Source organism: Diceros bicornis, chromosome 28 (assembly GCF_020826845.1).
Source record: "Diceros bicornis minor isolate mBicDic1 chromosome 28, mDicBic1.mat.cur, whole genome shotgun sequence".
In the NCBI taxonomy this organism is placed as follows: Eukaryota; Metazoa; Chordata; class Mammalia; order Perissodactyla; family Rhinocerotidae; genus Diceros; species Diceros bicornis.
Genome location: NC_080767.1, coordinates 8,590,614 through 8,606,186, shown reverse-complemented (window position 1 = coordinate 8,606,186; position 15,573 = coordinate 8,590,614). Strand labels below are relative to the sequence as shown.

The 15,573-nt window shown below is 47.5% G+C and overlaps 1 protein-coding gene across 1 annotated transcript in view; it reads left to right on the top strand.

The window, feature by feature from the left end:
- GABBR2 (gamma-aminobutyric acid type B receptor subunit 2) overlaps positions 1-15,573 on the top strand; it is a 352,821-nt gene that overhangs the window by 209,362 nt on the left and 127,886 nt on the right. The window contains exon 7 of the mRNA XM_058523624.1: positions 560-796. Within this exon, the coding sequence (XP_058379607.1) occupies positions 560-796 (237 nt within the window). The remainder of the gene's footprint in view (positions 1-559; positions 797-15,573) is intronic.

The following is a 15,573-nucleotide window of genomic DNA, read 5'->3' as shown; positions in this document are numbered from 1 at the left end:
GTGGCCCACGGAGCAAGGCCAGCCCCCTGTGCTGCTGAGTCCAGCCTGAAGCTCTGAGGAGCCCCAGAATTCTGAATTCAAACTTGGCCTTCCAGATCATTAGGAAGGTATATTTATTATGATGGGAGACAGAAAATATTTCCTTGAACAGTTTGTTTGCTTGTCTATAACTTAAATATTTAGACATACGGTCTGTGGGCCTCCACTGGTGCTCTAGCCCCAGGCCCTGCAAACACAGTGGGAGGCCTGGGTGGGGTGCATTGTTCCTTCACCCTAGCCTTGCCAGACAGCCAGGGTTCAAATCTCACCCTGCCACTCACTAGCTGTGTGGCCCCAGGCAAGTCAACTTCCCTGAGTCAGTTTCCTCATCTGTAAAATGGGGCCAATGAGAGAACCCACCGTATGAGGCTGTTGTGAGGATCAAATGAGATAATGCACATAAAGAGCCTAGCACCGTGCCTGGCTCGCGGTAGGTGGTGGAGAGTGTCGGCTCTCAGCACCATGTGCCTGATGTCCTCACCGGCTGTAACTTGGCGCCCCCCTGCCCCCTGTTTTCCAGACTCCACAGCAGTATGAGAGGGAGTACAACAACAAGCGGTCGGGCGTGGGGCCCAGCAAGTTCCACGGGTACGCCTACGACGGCATCTGGGTCATCGCCAAGACGCTGCAGCGGGCCATGGAGACACTGCACGCTAGCAGCCGGCACCAGCGGATCCAGGACTTCAACTACACGGACCACACGCTGGGCAGGATCATCCTCAACGCCATGAACGAGACCAACTTCTTCGGGGTCACGGTCAGTCCCCGGCCCCCGGCTCTGCTTTCCTTGGTGCCCTTTGGAGATGTACAGGGCAAGAGGGGCCGTGTCACACGCCCTCTGATACTCAGATCATTGCAATAATTCCCTGTGGGCCGTAGGATTGCGGGGCTGATGACACAGGGCAGGGGCAGCGATGTTCTCTGCCACGTTGGGAAAACACTCTCTGTAACTCGTGGATTAGGAAGGGCATAGTGAGCTGACGGCGCACAGAGCAGGTGGAATTCACCAGGTGGTGGGGTGGGGCGGGCCAGCAGGAGCTCTGGACCCAAAGTCGGGTTCAAATCCTGGGCCTTCACTTCCAAGTTACTTCTTCAAACCACAGAGTTTTCATTCCCCAAAATGGGAATCATACCTACCCCATGAGGTAGTTATAAAGATTAGCCGTTACAAAGTAAAAACTGCTAATATTTGTTGAGTGAGCTACTTGCTCTGAGCCTCAAGTTTCTCACCTGGTACATGGACATAATGATATATGTCTTGCATGGAAGTTGGGAAAATCAGCAATGATAATAACGGCTAATATTTCTTGAATGCTTATTATGTGCTAGAGACTGTGCTAAGAACTTTATGTAGATGTGACTCAATAACATATGCCCATGCCAGGCACATCGCAGGCACTCCATAAATGCTGGTGATTGTTATTGTTAATAATGGTCTCACTGCATCCATACGCCATCCTAGGGAGTAGGCGTGTTATTATCCCCATTGAAGGCGAGGAGCCTGGAGTTTGGAGCATTTAAGTCCTACAGCTGATCCGAGGTGGAGCTGGGGTTTGAACCAGGGTCTAGCTCTCAACGGCTGCATTACACTGCCTTCTGGTAATGGACACAAGTCATAGTTACTTGTGTCTCGTGATGATGTGTTTGTCACGGACTCTGCTCCCAGAAGATGCGGAAAATTTGCCTGATGAACGAGTTGAAATGGCTGAAGTGCTGTCTTGTGTTCTAATTTAGTCATTTATAGAATCGGTCTGTCTCAAGGTGTTAGGAGAGTAGATGAGTTGATTGGTGTGTCTTAAACTTAAACGTGCGTATTCCTGTTCGTGGGCTTGGGCTTGCAGCGTTGGTCTGGTAGGCCAGGGCTCATGCAAGTGCTAGGGGTGTACACATCGGTGTGGACGCCGAGGTGAGTAAGATGGGCTCCCTGTCCGGATCCTGTGGTCCAGATGCGGAGCGAGACCTGGACACAAATGACCATAAGAGCTTAAAAGTGCTCGACACCATAGGAGAAACTGTGTGAGCCCAGAGGGATTTCTGTCACCTTTGGTGAAGAAGTCAGGGAAGGCTTTTTTGGAAGAGGCAGCATTTCAGCTGTGCCTTAGACATGCAGAGAGGGGCTGGCAGTCTGGCCAGATGGAGTGTGGTGAGCAAGAGAGAGACGCCTGTGTGTGTGGGGGTGACGGTTACTTTGTCATGAATATTGGAAAGGAGGATGATGAGGCCGTGATGGTAAGTTGGCGCCCAGTTCTGAAGGAACAAGCTAAGGAGGCTGGCCTTTATCCAACAGGCCAGCGATTCTCCAGGTGTGCCTTGACCAGCAGCAGCAGTGTCTCCTAGGAGCTGACTAGAAGTGCCCCACACCAGACCCACGGAATAAGAGTCTCCGGGATTGGGGCTCAGTTGCTGTGCTTTAACAAACCCTCCAGGTGATTCTAACGCATGCTAGAGTTTGAGAACCACTAGGCGGTGGGGAGCCCCTGAGGTTTGCTAAAAAGAAGTCGATTTCCAAAATCCCTGAGTAGAGCCACTCGACCTGAAGGCTCTGAGCAACTCCTCCCACAGTTCAGAAGTAAAGGCTCCGTATAGTTATCAGCAAAGGGTGTTTATAGCACAGCCTAGATTCAGACTGGAAACTTGAACAGCTTTCCTGTGACCAGGAACCACTGAGACCAGTGGTTTCAAAATGTTTTTGTTTATCCTGAGAACTCACCTGGTGCCTGGTATATAACACAGATGAAAGAGGGGCTTCCCAGCTGAATGGAGGAGGAGTCCCGAGCCCTGCCTTTCAGCCTTCCCCATCCTGCTGCAGCCCCTGAGACCCCTCGCTCAGGAAGGCTCCAGAGAGCACCCGACACCTCGGAAGTCCTTTCTCTTCCTGGCACAAATTCACAGACTGAGCCCTCAGAGGGCTGGGATGCGCCTGGGGTCCCACTGGTGGTGTTGTGGCAGAGCTGTCTCGGAACGAGGGTACACTTATTCAGGTCATCTTTCCACGCTTTGTTTCTTATTTAATCCAATGAAGTCACAGTACCCCCAGGTGAAACGGCTGGTAGAGAGCTACAGAATCTAGGAAGCCTTCCGCCGCCTCTCATAATCCTAGAACTTGGCGTTTTGCCTAGATGCCTGATGTATCTCAGTTGGCGATAATTTATAACTCCTAAGTGCTCTTTCATCTAAGCCAAATAACACATAATCCTTACTTGATGAGCAATTAGATAAGACGCTTTACACGGCTTGAAGATGAGTTTCGTTTTAGTGGGAAATTCCTTGACACATATTTAGGCTTGCTCTGGTTTGTGTAATTCAGTGAATGTCAGAACTGAAAGCGGTCTCAAAAATCCTCAGATTCAACCCCCTGCTGTTGTAGATGAGTATCCGAGGTCCAGGGAGGGAGCTTTCAAAGTCACCTGGAGGGAGAGACAATTCGGCAGAGCCAGGCTGGTAGCTCAGATTGGCCCAACTCCCACCACACTCAGCCCCGGCTCCCTGATCTTTTAGTTGAGAAAGAGATTGCAATAGTGAAACAGTGCTGCACTTTCCTCCCCTTCCTCTTCATCCCCTTTGTCGCATATTAATATGTGCTTGTCACTGGATTATAGACAGTTTTCATTAAAATTTTCTTCTGATCAGAGGAAAAAAGGATGTCTTCTGACAAAATAAAAAGTATGTCTGTGGTCCAAGGAGACCACAGAAGGCCAAGTTCAGCCATTAATAACGAGTTAGAAAGGAGAGGAACAGGAAGTGTAAATAAATGGAAGCATGTTCTATTTGCTGAAGAGTTTTCATTATACAGCACACATGGTATCCATTTTTCCACTTGCAGGCACACTTGATTCTGGGTCATCCTCATTCAGCATGTTTACTATATGGAAAATCATTTAAGCACATTAAATTAATTATATCCGTGACTCAATTTCAATTGATTCAGTATGCACAGTCTCAGCTAGGAGCTGGGCCCGTGGCTGCTGGTTGGGGTGTTGAAGAAGAGATTTCTTCCACACATCCCAGATCAGGAGTCTGGCTTAGTGTGGGGCCCAGCTCTGTTTTATCTTCTTAGGGGCTCTGCTCCCAGCTACCCTTCTCAGGGAACACTGGGAAATGGGATTCTGTGTTCCCACCTGCACACCTATGGTCTGGGGGTCCTGCCCACCTCTGACTCCCTGAGTGAACGGTTCTGATTTTTGGCACTATTATTACCTCTCTATGGTCTGCAAATCTCACAGTGCTTCCCCACCTGGAAACCCCGCTTCTGCCAAATGTGTGACCAGAAACTCAGGCTAGAATTGGCTATTTAGGTCTCAAAAGCCCAGAGTGTTCTGAGAATCCCAGCTCAGCGGGGTTCGCCTAGGGCAATGATTCCTAAACTTCTAATTGTATGAAAATCTCCCAGGGAGCTTCGTGAAAAATGCAAATTTCCCAGCCCCGTCTCAGAACTTTGCGGTAGGGCCAAAGAATTCACATTATTGAATTCACAGTCCTGCTGATTCTCAAATAGCAACCTTGAGAATTGCTCGGGGCTCTGCGGATGTGCCTGTGCATGCGCGCGCGCGCGCGCGCACACACACGCACTCATGCACCCTTTTTTATTTTAAGCCTGTCAGAGATGTATTTGTTTGTACATTCATTCACTCCTTCAGTAGAGCCTGTGCTGAGTGCTGGGAACTGGGAGCATAGAGAGGAATAACGTGTGGGCCCTCCCTCAAGCTCCCCACTCAGTAGGGGAGATAGACAAGTAACGAATAATTGCTGGGCACTATCCTAGGTCTGCCCAAGGCCCTTGGAGAGAGGACTCCATTCTGCTTAGGGAAGTAAGGACCAGGCAGCTGACCTCGATTTTCCGGCAGTTCAATAAGCAAAGCTGCATGAGTGATAATTGCAAGGTGCCTGGGCTGAGGGTTCTCGTCCTGTGCCAGGTCCTGGGGAGGGGGAGGATGCAATGCAGGCTCCCCATACCCTGCACTCATGGCGACATACTGTGGCTTAGCAGACACCTCCAGTTACACTCTTCTACTGAAGATGCACTAAATTCGTCGACAAGCTTATATCTGTAACCCCTCAAAACAGGCTTGGGAACGTGTGCTAAGTGTCCAGGTAAAAATCAGAGCCTTAATTTTTTGAGGGGGAGGTGATCTTTTTTTTTTTTTCAAAGATTGGCCCTGAGCTAACGTTTGTTGACAATCTTCCTCTTTTTCCTTTTTCTCCCCAAAGCCTCAGCACATTGTTGTATATCCTAGTTATAGGTCCTTCTAGTTCTTCTATATGGGACACTGCCACAGCATGGCTTGATGAGCGTTGAATAGGTCCCCCCGCCAGGATCCGGACCAGCGAATCCCGGGCTGCTGAAGTGGAGCGCGTGCGTGAATTTAACCGCTGCACCACTGGGCCGGCCCGGGTGATCATTTTTTAATTCTTCCCTAAAACAAGGATGACGTCCCAGATCTCAAGGTGGACAAATCCTTCGGGTATGTCAGACTAAGAGATGATGGCTTAACCAGCAGTATATATACCCCTTTAGTAAATGTTTCTTCTGGTTTGTCTTTTAAAATGACACCACATTTACTTCGTGGTGCCTATGACAGAGGCTAAATTAATAGAATCTCATTGTAGCCTATTGTGAAAATGTAATACATGTAATATTGTTCCCAGAAAGTTACTGAGGATATGTAGCCCAGGTTTGGGTGGGGCTATGAGGCTTCCAAGAGCATTTGGCCATAGAGAAATTGACAGAAGCTCCTGAAGAATGTCTTTGATGTGAGAAGAGGGCCTGTTCTTGCTACACTATTTCCTGTGATTGCCTCCTCACTCACCGTGGGTGCCCCTAATGTAGAAGCCATCACGGCTGCAGAGAGGGTGACCCGTGAGTCCCTCCAAATAATAGACACATTCTTCATCTTCTTCTCGGCCTCTCTCAACCAGCTGTGGGTCTGCACATCTCAATTTAACATCTGTCAGGAGAGGCGGGCAGCCTCGGGTTCAGGCCTGTCACCTGAACCTGATGGCTCTTATCTCTAATTGATCTCACTTGGAAGGTGAGGACGACCAGCAGATGGCGATTTGTAGAGTTTATTGATCTATTTGCTTTTGTTGCTGGTGAACAGGAATCCAGCCTTCACCAGTGTGTCCTTAAATTTCAAGTTTTTATGCAAGATTTTAAAAATTGGTCTCTACTACGACAAATATTGCTGCTCTCCTCCCCCTGCCAACGTGTTACCTGCAAAAAGGATATCATAGGGTAAACTCAGTTTGGTTGGCATTGCAATTACTCCAGGCACTTGGGAGCAGGTGGTTAGAGGGAGCCAATGAGTTCCTTGTCCCAGGATACCGCACTGTTGGCTGAAGCCCTGTTTATTTCACACCCACTGTTGCCTTGCCCCACTGGAAAACTTTACACACACACACACGTCATTTTGTTAGTGTTGCCCCATCTCTCCTGTCTGATCTTTTGGGGTCCTGGTTTTATTCTCCAATACAGAAGCCAACCTTCAGGCTCCCCGCCAGCCCCCCATTTGTACCTTATATTTGATATCATCATTTAGCCTATAGATTTTTTTTAGGTTGAATTTGAGTGAGATAAGAAACAGAGGCCTAGGAACTCCACCAGAAGTGGAGAAAACTCCACCAGTCCAAGACTTGACTCCTTCGGGGCTGGTCATTCTACCAGTCATGGCTCCATCCCCTAGACAGTTAGGATTCTGCCTGTGTCTCAATTCTGAACTCAAGGCGATCACTAGAGAACTTGTCAGAAGCTCTGCAACGGTCCAAGTGGGATGTGTCTATGGCATGTCCTAGAAAACGGGGCTTGTCCCAGTGGCCTCTTGCTGGCTCTAACACCACTCAGGCTTTCCTATTCTGAGGTCCCCCTTTCGTGAGCCTTTCTTGGCTGTTGCCCAGGATCAACAGCAAATCCTTCCAGAACTTTCTCTATACCCCACTTGTCCCCACCCCATCCCAGACCCAGATAGTTGCCGTGGAATTGCTTCATATACAAACCTAACGACGTCATTTTGTTAGTGTTGCCCCATCTCTCCTGTCTGATCTTTTGGGGTCCTGGTTTTATTCTCCAATACAGAAGCCAACCTTCAGGCTCCCCGCCAGCCCCCCATTTGTACCTTATATTTGATATCATCATTTAGCCTATAGATTTTTTTTAGGTTGAATTTGAGTGAGATAAGAAACAGAGGCCTAGGAACTCCACCAGAAGTGGAGAAAACTCCACCAGTCCAAGACTTGACTCCTTCGGGGCTGGTCATTCTACCAGTCATGGCTCCATCCCCTAGACAGTTAGGATTCTGCCTGTGTCTCAATTCTGAACTCGAGGCGATCACTAGAGAACTTGTCAGAAGCTCTGCAACGGTCCAAGTGGGATGTGTCTATGGCATGTCCTAGAAAACGGGGCTTGTCCCAGTGGCCTCTTGCTGGCTCTAACACCACTCAGGCTTTCCTATTCTGAGGTCCCCCTTTCGTGAGCCTTTCTTGGCTGTTGCCCAGGATCAACAGCAAATCCTTCCAGAACTTTCTCTATACCCCACTTGTCCCCACCCCATCCCAGACCCAGATAGTTGCCGTGGAATTGCTTCATATACAAACCTAACGTGGGAGCTGATTTGAGAACCTAGTCTCTCTCCCTTTGTTCCCTGGCTAACAGGCTCACCCTCAAACTCAGATAAAATCCACCATTGCCCGGGGCATGGCAGTGATGAACCATAACAGGAAATGCAACTTTGAAAAGTCAGGCAAAAGGAGGTCACAGTTCACCACTTAGAGCTGTGTGACCTCGGGGAAGTTATTTACTGCTCTGTGCCTTTGTTTCCTCATCTGTGGAGTAGAGGGGAATCAACCTACTTTATAAGATTGTTGTGAGAAATAACAACAGTAGTTACCACCCAATAACTGCATCATTGTGATTACTATTATCATTATTATTACTGTTATTAGGATGACTTTTCAAAAACAGAGTTTATGTGGGTCTAATCAAGCAATATTCAGAATCAAGTCCGGCAAACAATCATTCTATACCTACTCACTGCCAGTCTATTTCAGATATATTATCTCACTTAATTCTCTCAACAATAATCAAATCTGTTAACTTATATTAAGGTTGTGGTGGTTTAACATTAAAACAGAACAGAGTACACCCTGCCTGTAAGAGGAACACGTTCAAGTTCTCCACCTGCTGCCGTGGCCTCTAGGGATTTGATGTTATCCTACAGGTGGAGGCGTCTGCTCACAGACCTCCCTTCTGCTCCTGCCTTTAGTCCAGCTCCGAGCCACTCGAGCCCCAGGGGCCCTGAGAATCACCCCTCAGCTTCATACACAAAACGAACTGCAGTGAATGCTGTTGGTGCCCCGGCCAGATCTGCTGGAGTGCCTTTTGGGGGCTGGTTAGGTGTGCCCGTCCGCCGGCTGTGCAGGTGCCCCTGCTCATGGCTCACACCTTGGCTGATTGGAGCCTCCTGGCCTGGAGGCCTGGGACCTGCACCCCAGCCCAGCGCTCTGCAGCAATGACTGGCTGGTTTGGTAGTACCACACCAGGGTGATTCGCCCTCCAGAGCTCCCTGCAGAATTAGGCGGAGACTAGCGTTCCCTGAAACCGCATCCGAACTTGGCCTCTTCCCTTCTCCTCTCTCCTTACAGGTTTCTCCTGAGAACACGTCCTTAATAAATTGCTTGCACCGGATTCCCCGTCCTAGGCTCTGCTTCCGGGGGACCCAATCCAAGACACTCATGTGTCCTTATGGGAAATTTGAGCATTTTCAAGAGGGAATTTTTACCATAACCTAATTGTTATCTCTGCATTAGGTTTAGCACCAACTCTTCCCCATCACCTCCCCCACACCAGGTAGAGGGTTCCAGACTCTTCTCCCTCAGACGCCGTTGCATTTTGCTGGCACCTTTGTCTGTTGCAGTCACCCTGTGGAAGAGCCATAGTTGTCCCCTCCAATGGATTAGCAGCCCTCAGATCTGCAGGGACTGCAGCTTCCCATCCTGGTCCCCGTGGTCCTTCATCCAGTGCTTTACCCCTGGTAGAAGCTCAGTAAACTACTGGTAACCTTGAGTTAACTTCGTTGGATGGAATCCACACATGATGGAGAAGTGCAGTCACATTCTCCTCCTCTGCTGCCTTCCCGGCTTCCATAAGCTAAAAAGCTTTTTCCAACCCAATAAATAATCAGAACTGACAACAGAAGTATTAAGAGGATCTGTAGTTCTTCAGTCTGCTGATGGTGAGTCCCTCACTCTTGCTGTGAGAGCTGGCGTCGCTCGTTCGCCCAGGTTGTGGAAATCTCCTGGCATGTGTGTGGGTTGGGATGCGAATGGGGGGTTCTCACCGCTTCCCTCCTGAGGCAGGAGAGAAACTCGCCCCTTACCCCCCTCCCTACTCTCTCACATCAGCTTCTTTCTTGGGCTCAAATCCCAGGCCCTCAAGGGGAGGGGGAGTTGCTGATGGGCCCTCTGTGACTTCAGACTGTCGGGAGCATTTCCTAGAGATGATTGCTAGTAATAAACAACAACGATAATAATAGTAATCCTCGATGTGTGACGGCCCTGTGTGCAGAGTGCGTTTATGGTCTCTACCTCCTTCATTTCTCAGTGCAATTACATTTATTAATGTAATGCTAATAATAGCCATCCATCAGAGAGCTCCACCGTATCCCACGCAGCATCCTAGGCACTTTGCCCACGTTATTGAAGGTGATGCTCAAAACAGCTACCTGGTGGGAGATGTGTAAACCCAAGTGCCTGGAACGCTCGTCCCAGGGAGCTGTGTCTCACTCTCTCACCTGGGTCACAGCTCTGCCCCCATGTCACCTTCTCGGTGAGGCCTCTCTGACACCCACCCCCTTCGTTCTGCTTCACAATAGTTACTCCCACTGACATGCTACCTTCTTTACTTATTCATTCTTTGTTTTGTCTTCTGCTGTATCTCTAAGACTTAGAACCAGGAGCCTGGGACATAGTAGATGCCTGATAAATATCTGTTTAATGAATGGATGATTTTGATAATTAATGACCATGTCATGGATTAAAAAAAAAAAAAACAGGCTGAGGGGCCGGCCCAGTGGCGTAGCAGTTCAGAGCATGCGCTCTGCTTCGATGGCCCCAGGTTCGCAGGTTTGGATCCCAGGCCTGCACAGATACACCACTTGTGGAGCCATGCTGTGGCGGCATCCCATATAAAGTAGAGGAGGATGGGCACGGATGTTAGCCCAGGGCCAGTCTTCCTCAGCAAAAAGAGGAGGATTGGCATCGGATGTTAGCTCAGGGCTGGTCTTCCTCACAAAAAAAAAAAAAAAAAAAAAAAACAGGCTGAGCAAAGATAAACCAGCTTTCCCTATAAGGCAGACCTGGGCCAGGCAGGGGGAATAAAATCTAAGGTTTGCCCCCAAGGAACTCACTGTCCAAACAGCTGTGTGAGATGCATGGGAGGGAGAGCAGGAACCCCTCTCCCCGTGTTAATAGTGGAAGATGTTGTGGTCCCCCCCTGCGCTGGGTTATTTGTGTGTCCATCTGCCACTTCCCACTGGACAGTGAGCCTGTGAGCCCCTTGACTGGGACGGGGCCCCTAATTCTCTCTGTATTCCTGGTACCTTGTATAATACTGGCTCTTAGTCCGTGAAACACATTTGTTCATTGAATGAATGAGGAAATTGTAGCTCAGTGAGGCAAAGTAGCTATGCTAGTGTCCCATGGTGTGTTACTGGTGAGCCTAGTTCGGAACTAAATCCTAGGTCTTTCTGGTTCGAAATGCAGGTGTCTCCAAATCTTGTGGTCTTGGGCGCTGCTTGGCTGCCCTCCCTGTTGATTTAAACACAATTACAAATGACTGCAGGTAATGTACAGCACAGCAAAGAAACCTACTTCTTCTGCTGTCAGATAAATTTGAAACATCAAAATAGTGTGGTTTAATAATTTGTTTGAGTTGATGCCTAGCCTTCCAAAGCTTGCAAGTTTGACTTACTCAAGTCAGGGAAAAACTAGCTGTTTCCTTATGAAAAGCAGTGTGGGGGCGTGTATCATCTTATGGGAGCTTCAACAGAAGCCCTATGTACAGACTCTGTCCGGGTCCCAGGAGAAACAAAGGAAGGAGCCAGTGACATGTGGCCGTAGTAACAATTACTGTAATGACAAGTGTCATAATAGGAATGGTTGTAGTTTTGAATGCTCACTCTATGCTGGGTACTGTGCTAGGCTCTTAAATGATTATTTCATTTAATCCTGATAATAATCCCTGTTGTGGGTTGAATTGTGTCGCTCTAAAAATCCATATTTGAACTCCTAACCCAGAGTAGCTCAGAATGGGACCTTATTTGGAAATAGGCTCATTGCAGTTGTAATTGGTTAAGATGAGGTCCTACTGGAGTAGGGTAATCCATTACAACTAGTGTCCTTATGAAAGGGGAAACGTGGAGACAGACCTGCACACGGGGAGAACACCATGTGAAGATGAAGGCAGAGATGGGGTGATGCTTCCACAAGTCAAGAAACACCAACAATGGCCAGCAAACTACCAAAAGCTGGGAGAGGGCCGGGGAACTGATTCTCCCTTCCAGTCCTCAGGAGGAAGCAACCCTGCTGACACCTTGGTCTCGGACTTCGAGCCTCTGGAACGGTGAGACAGTAAATTTCTGTTGCTTAAGCCGCCCAGTTAGTGGTATTTTGTTACGGCAGCCCTAGTGAACGAAAACAACCCCACCAAATGGAGACTGTTATTATCAGCATTTTGCAGAGGAGAAAACTGAGAAGTTAGATGATTACTCAAGCTCATGAGTGAGGAGCTGGGATTTGAACACGGTCTAACTTTCGACCCTCACTTTTAACCATCATCCTGCACCTATACTAGCTCTCCTCTGTTAGGGGACAAAAGAGTCCCAGCCAGAGAAGGACAGAGTGAAAGGAACCAAGGAGACCCCCACTTCCCACCACCCCCTTTCCAGGCAGGGAAATCGTGGCCCTTGAGGACCTGCTGAGTCAGAGGCAAGGCTGAAGCCAGGACCCTGGCCCCTCATTTCTAGGCGGGCAACTCTCCTACCATCTAGGGGAATGTTCTGTGTGTCTCAGTTTGGCCTGACAGTCCCAGAAGCAGTGCTTACGTTTTACTTGCTTCTTCCTTGACTGTGGGGAGGGAGAGTATTTTACAACCTATGTCACATGTTCTCCTTATTCATGAATTTAAAAATAATATATCCATTTCTTTTTCTGATTACAAAAATGATACATGTTCACTATAGAAAATGTAAAAAGTAGAGACAAGCACCAAAATGAAGATCAAAGTCAGCCATCACGTCATCCTTCAGACAGGCCCCTGGGCACTTAAGCACTGCACTTCACACTCAGATCTGATCTTTTTTTTTTAATTCCTTTACAACTATTTGTTTTGATTCCTAACATTATAAAGCTTTTTCTATGACAATGGTTCTCAATCTTTTTAAGCCTGTCTTTCTTTTTCTTTATTGCACTAAAAGATGCATAACATAAAATTTACCATTTTAACCATTTGTAAATGTACAATTCAATGACATTAAGTGCATTCACATTGTTGTGCAACCATCACCACCTTCCATCTCCAGAACTTTTTCCTCTTCCCAAACTAAAATGCTTTACCCATTAAACAGTAACTCCTCATTAGGTGCAATCATTTTAAAGCTGATCTTTATTATGGGAAAGCTAATTTTATTCATTTATTATTTATGTTAAAAAGCATTTGTAAAGATACCATAAGTAGCTTGCTAACTAATTTTAGAAGAAATTATGGTATGTGCAAGCTACCTCTAAACAAGTAGTTATTAGTCCACAAAAAATTTGGTTGCCTTTTCATACAAAAACCTAAGAATGTACACTAAAAAATGTTGAGAATATAAATAGTGAGCAAACATTTCAAAGTAAATAATATAGTTAAACATTAGTGATATCCCCACCTATGAGGAAAATACCTACATAAAGATAAACCCAGATGCTGTACGGAAAACAAATCTAGAAGCTCCTTCATACGTCCCATGCATTTCTCTTTGCGTGAGGCCAGAATACCCCCTCCATGTGTGTCAAGGTGTGTTAGCCCGTGAGCTTGCTAAGCAGGAGGGAACTCTTCTACGATCAGGGGAGGACAGCTGATATAAATTTCAGCTGACCACATGCATGGCTTTGAACACTGATGGATGCCAACCCCATGTCTGTGGGCTCACGCGGAGGTTACACACACTCGGATGTGGCCCTCTGTGCCTGCCTCGCTGATGGCCAGCCCTGTGAGGGGCGGAAGAAGCTAGGGGGATCCAGTTTCTCATGGAATTGCAACACCCCCCACCCCCTTTCTTCTTTCTCAATGGAATTCAAGCTTCCGAGAATTCTTACTTAAACAGTAATTGGCAAGTAGAGACCTGGAGTCTGGTCAGGCCATTGTAAACTGTGGAAGAGGGGTGAGGTGGGAGTGCCCACCTTTGTCTTCCTAAGAGGCAAGAGTGTGACATGCTTAGGGGCATGGACGCTGGAGACAGACTTCCTGGGTTCACATCTTCTCTCCACTTCCAGCTGGGTAAACCTGGGCCAGAACTTAATCGCTGCACCTCAGTTTCCTCATCTGTAAAATGGGGATAATGGCTTAGATTGGGCTCCCTGTAAACAGACTCAGAGACAGCATTGCATGTGGAAGGTTTGTGGGAGAGTGTAGTCAGGTAATACACTGTAAGGAAGTGAGGGCGGCGGGATTGGACAGAGCAGGAAGTTGATCCCAAGTGTGGTTGTAACTGAGGCCGCAGCTGATCCTAGGGGAGCTCTGGAGATGGGATGGCCCTCAGAGTTGTCCAATCTGAGGTCCAGGGCCTGGTCCTTACTATCTTCTCTTCAGCCAGTCACTGGCCATGCTGGGCTCTGGGAGGGGTGTATCCGTGGGCAAGGGAGCTCTCATGATGGAGAGTAATTCTCAGTGAGGACCCAGCTGGGACCCTCAGCAGCCCATATTCCCAGGAGCTGGAGGATGGTGCTTCAGCCATAAAGAGAGGACCTGAGCAGAGTTCCCCAGTATCCCCTACAGATAACAACAGGGCCTACTGTAAAGGGTTGTGAGGATTAAAGAGGTTTATACATGTAGAGTGTCTGCGACATGGTGAGGGCTAGATTAGTGTGAGGATGAGGAAGGATGAATTTGGATACCAGCTGCACACAGTCCTCTAGGCCCCCAAACACTAGTAATTAATTTTCCAGGAGACGCTGGGGTTGGTGGATCCCCGTGTCACTGCTTTAACTGCATTCTTGCAGCTCTTGCTATCTTTGGTAATTCACATTCTCACATTCATATGCACACAAGCAACACGCTCCCATGCACTCACACAGACATACACATACCCCCCTAAATATGCGATTTATGGGTATTCACATTAATCGCGTATATAGCTATTTATCAATCTATTCCACTGGTTTTCAAACTTGTTTTTCAAAAGAGATTTTACGTATAAGCCCAATATCATTGCCTCTCATCTAACATTTACATTAACATTAAAATTACATTTAACATTACATGTTTTTTTTTCGAATTTGCTCCTCGGAAGACTTTGTTAACCCTCCTTTTTTATTTAAAAATTAGCAAGCAAATTTCTGCAGTCACAAAGTTGAAGCAAAGCCTTAGTAGGGAACCTGTCTCGAGCCCTCAGGTCAGCTCACACCGGTCAGACCCAGCAGAAGGGCCCCAGGAACAGCAAGGGTGGTGGCCGCCCTCCTGACTGTGCCTCAGAGGCAGGAGAGGGGACAGTCTTAGCTGATACCCAGACTTAACATTCTTCATTTTAATAGTTGTGTTTGGTTTTAATGTGTACTATAAAAATAGAACTAGCATTTAAGGTAACAAGATAAGGTTTCTTCTTTTTCAGTTTTTTTAAAGAGGCAGATATTTAGTAAAGAAAAGCACAGATGGTACGTGGATTCTGCGGAAATTGTGAAGGTGGCGCACAGACGATGGAGCTTTCAGAGACAGTGGCCTCCTTATGGCTTTATCTTTACTTTATCTTGAAAGGCACTACGGTCATCCTCTTAAAAGGTTAAGAAATGAATCATGAAAGAACGGGAAAGAGAATGGGATAGAGAGAGATCAACCAACAGCAGAACAATGGATTTCTTGGCCAGCCTGTGTAGTTACCACAGCAGCAAACAGTACTGTACTTTTACACATGCATTTTTTTGTGGTAGAGTTAATAGCCTTTTTGTTCAATGCTCTTTCACTGCATTCTGTGTGGGTTTTTAGTAATAAAAAATGATGTTAGGCCAGAGGATGGGTGTCCGTGAAACAGAGGAGAGCCGAGCTGTGGGTGAAGCTGCCTGTGGCGGCCATCGAAACGTGGCCCTCAAACCCAAGCAGCAGGATGTGGACACCTCTGCATTAGTCCTTATTGTGCAATTGTTTGGACTCCAAGTGGTTGGTTAGCTTTACAACGGAGGCTTCTCTGCCTACCCCTTGAGGGTGCAGTCTATCTGAGATCACCTCTCTGTTCTCAGTTGCTGGCTCACTGTCTGGCCTATATATGTGCCTCTACTGATGTTAAATGAAAT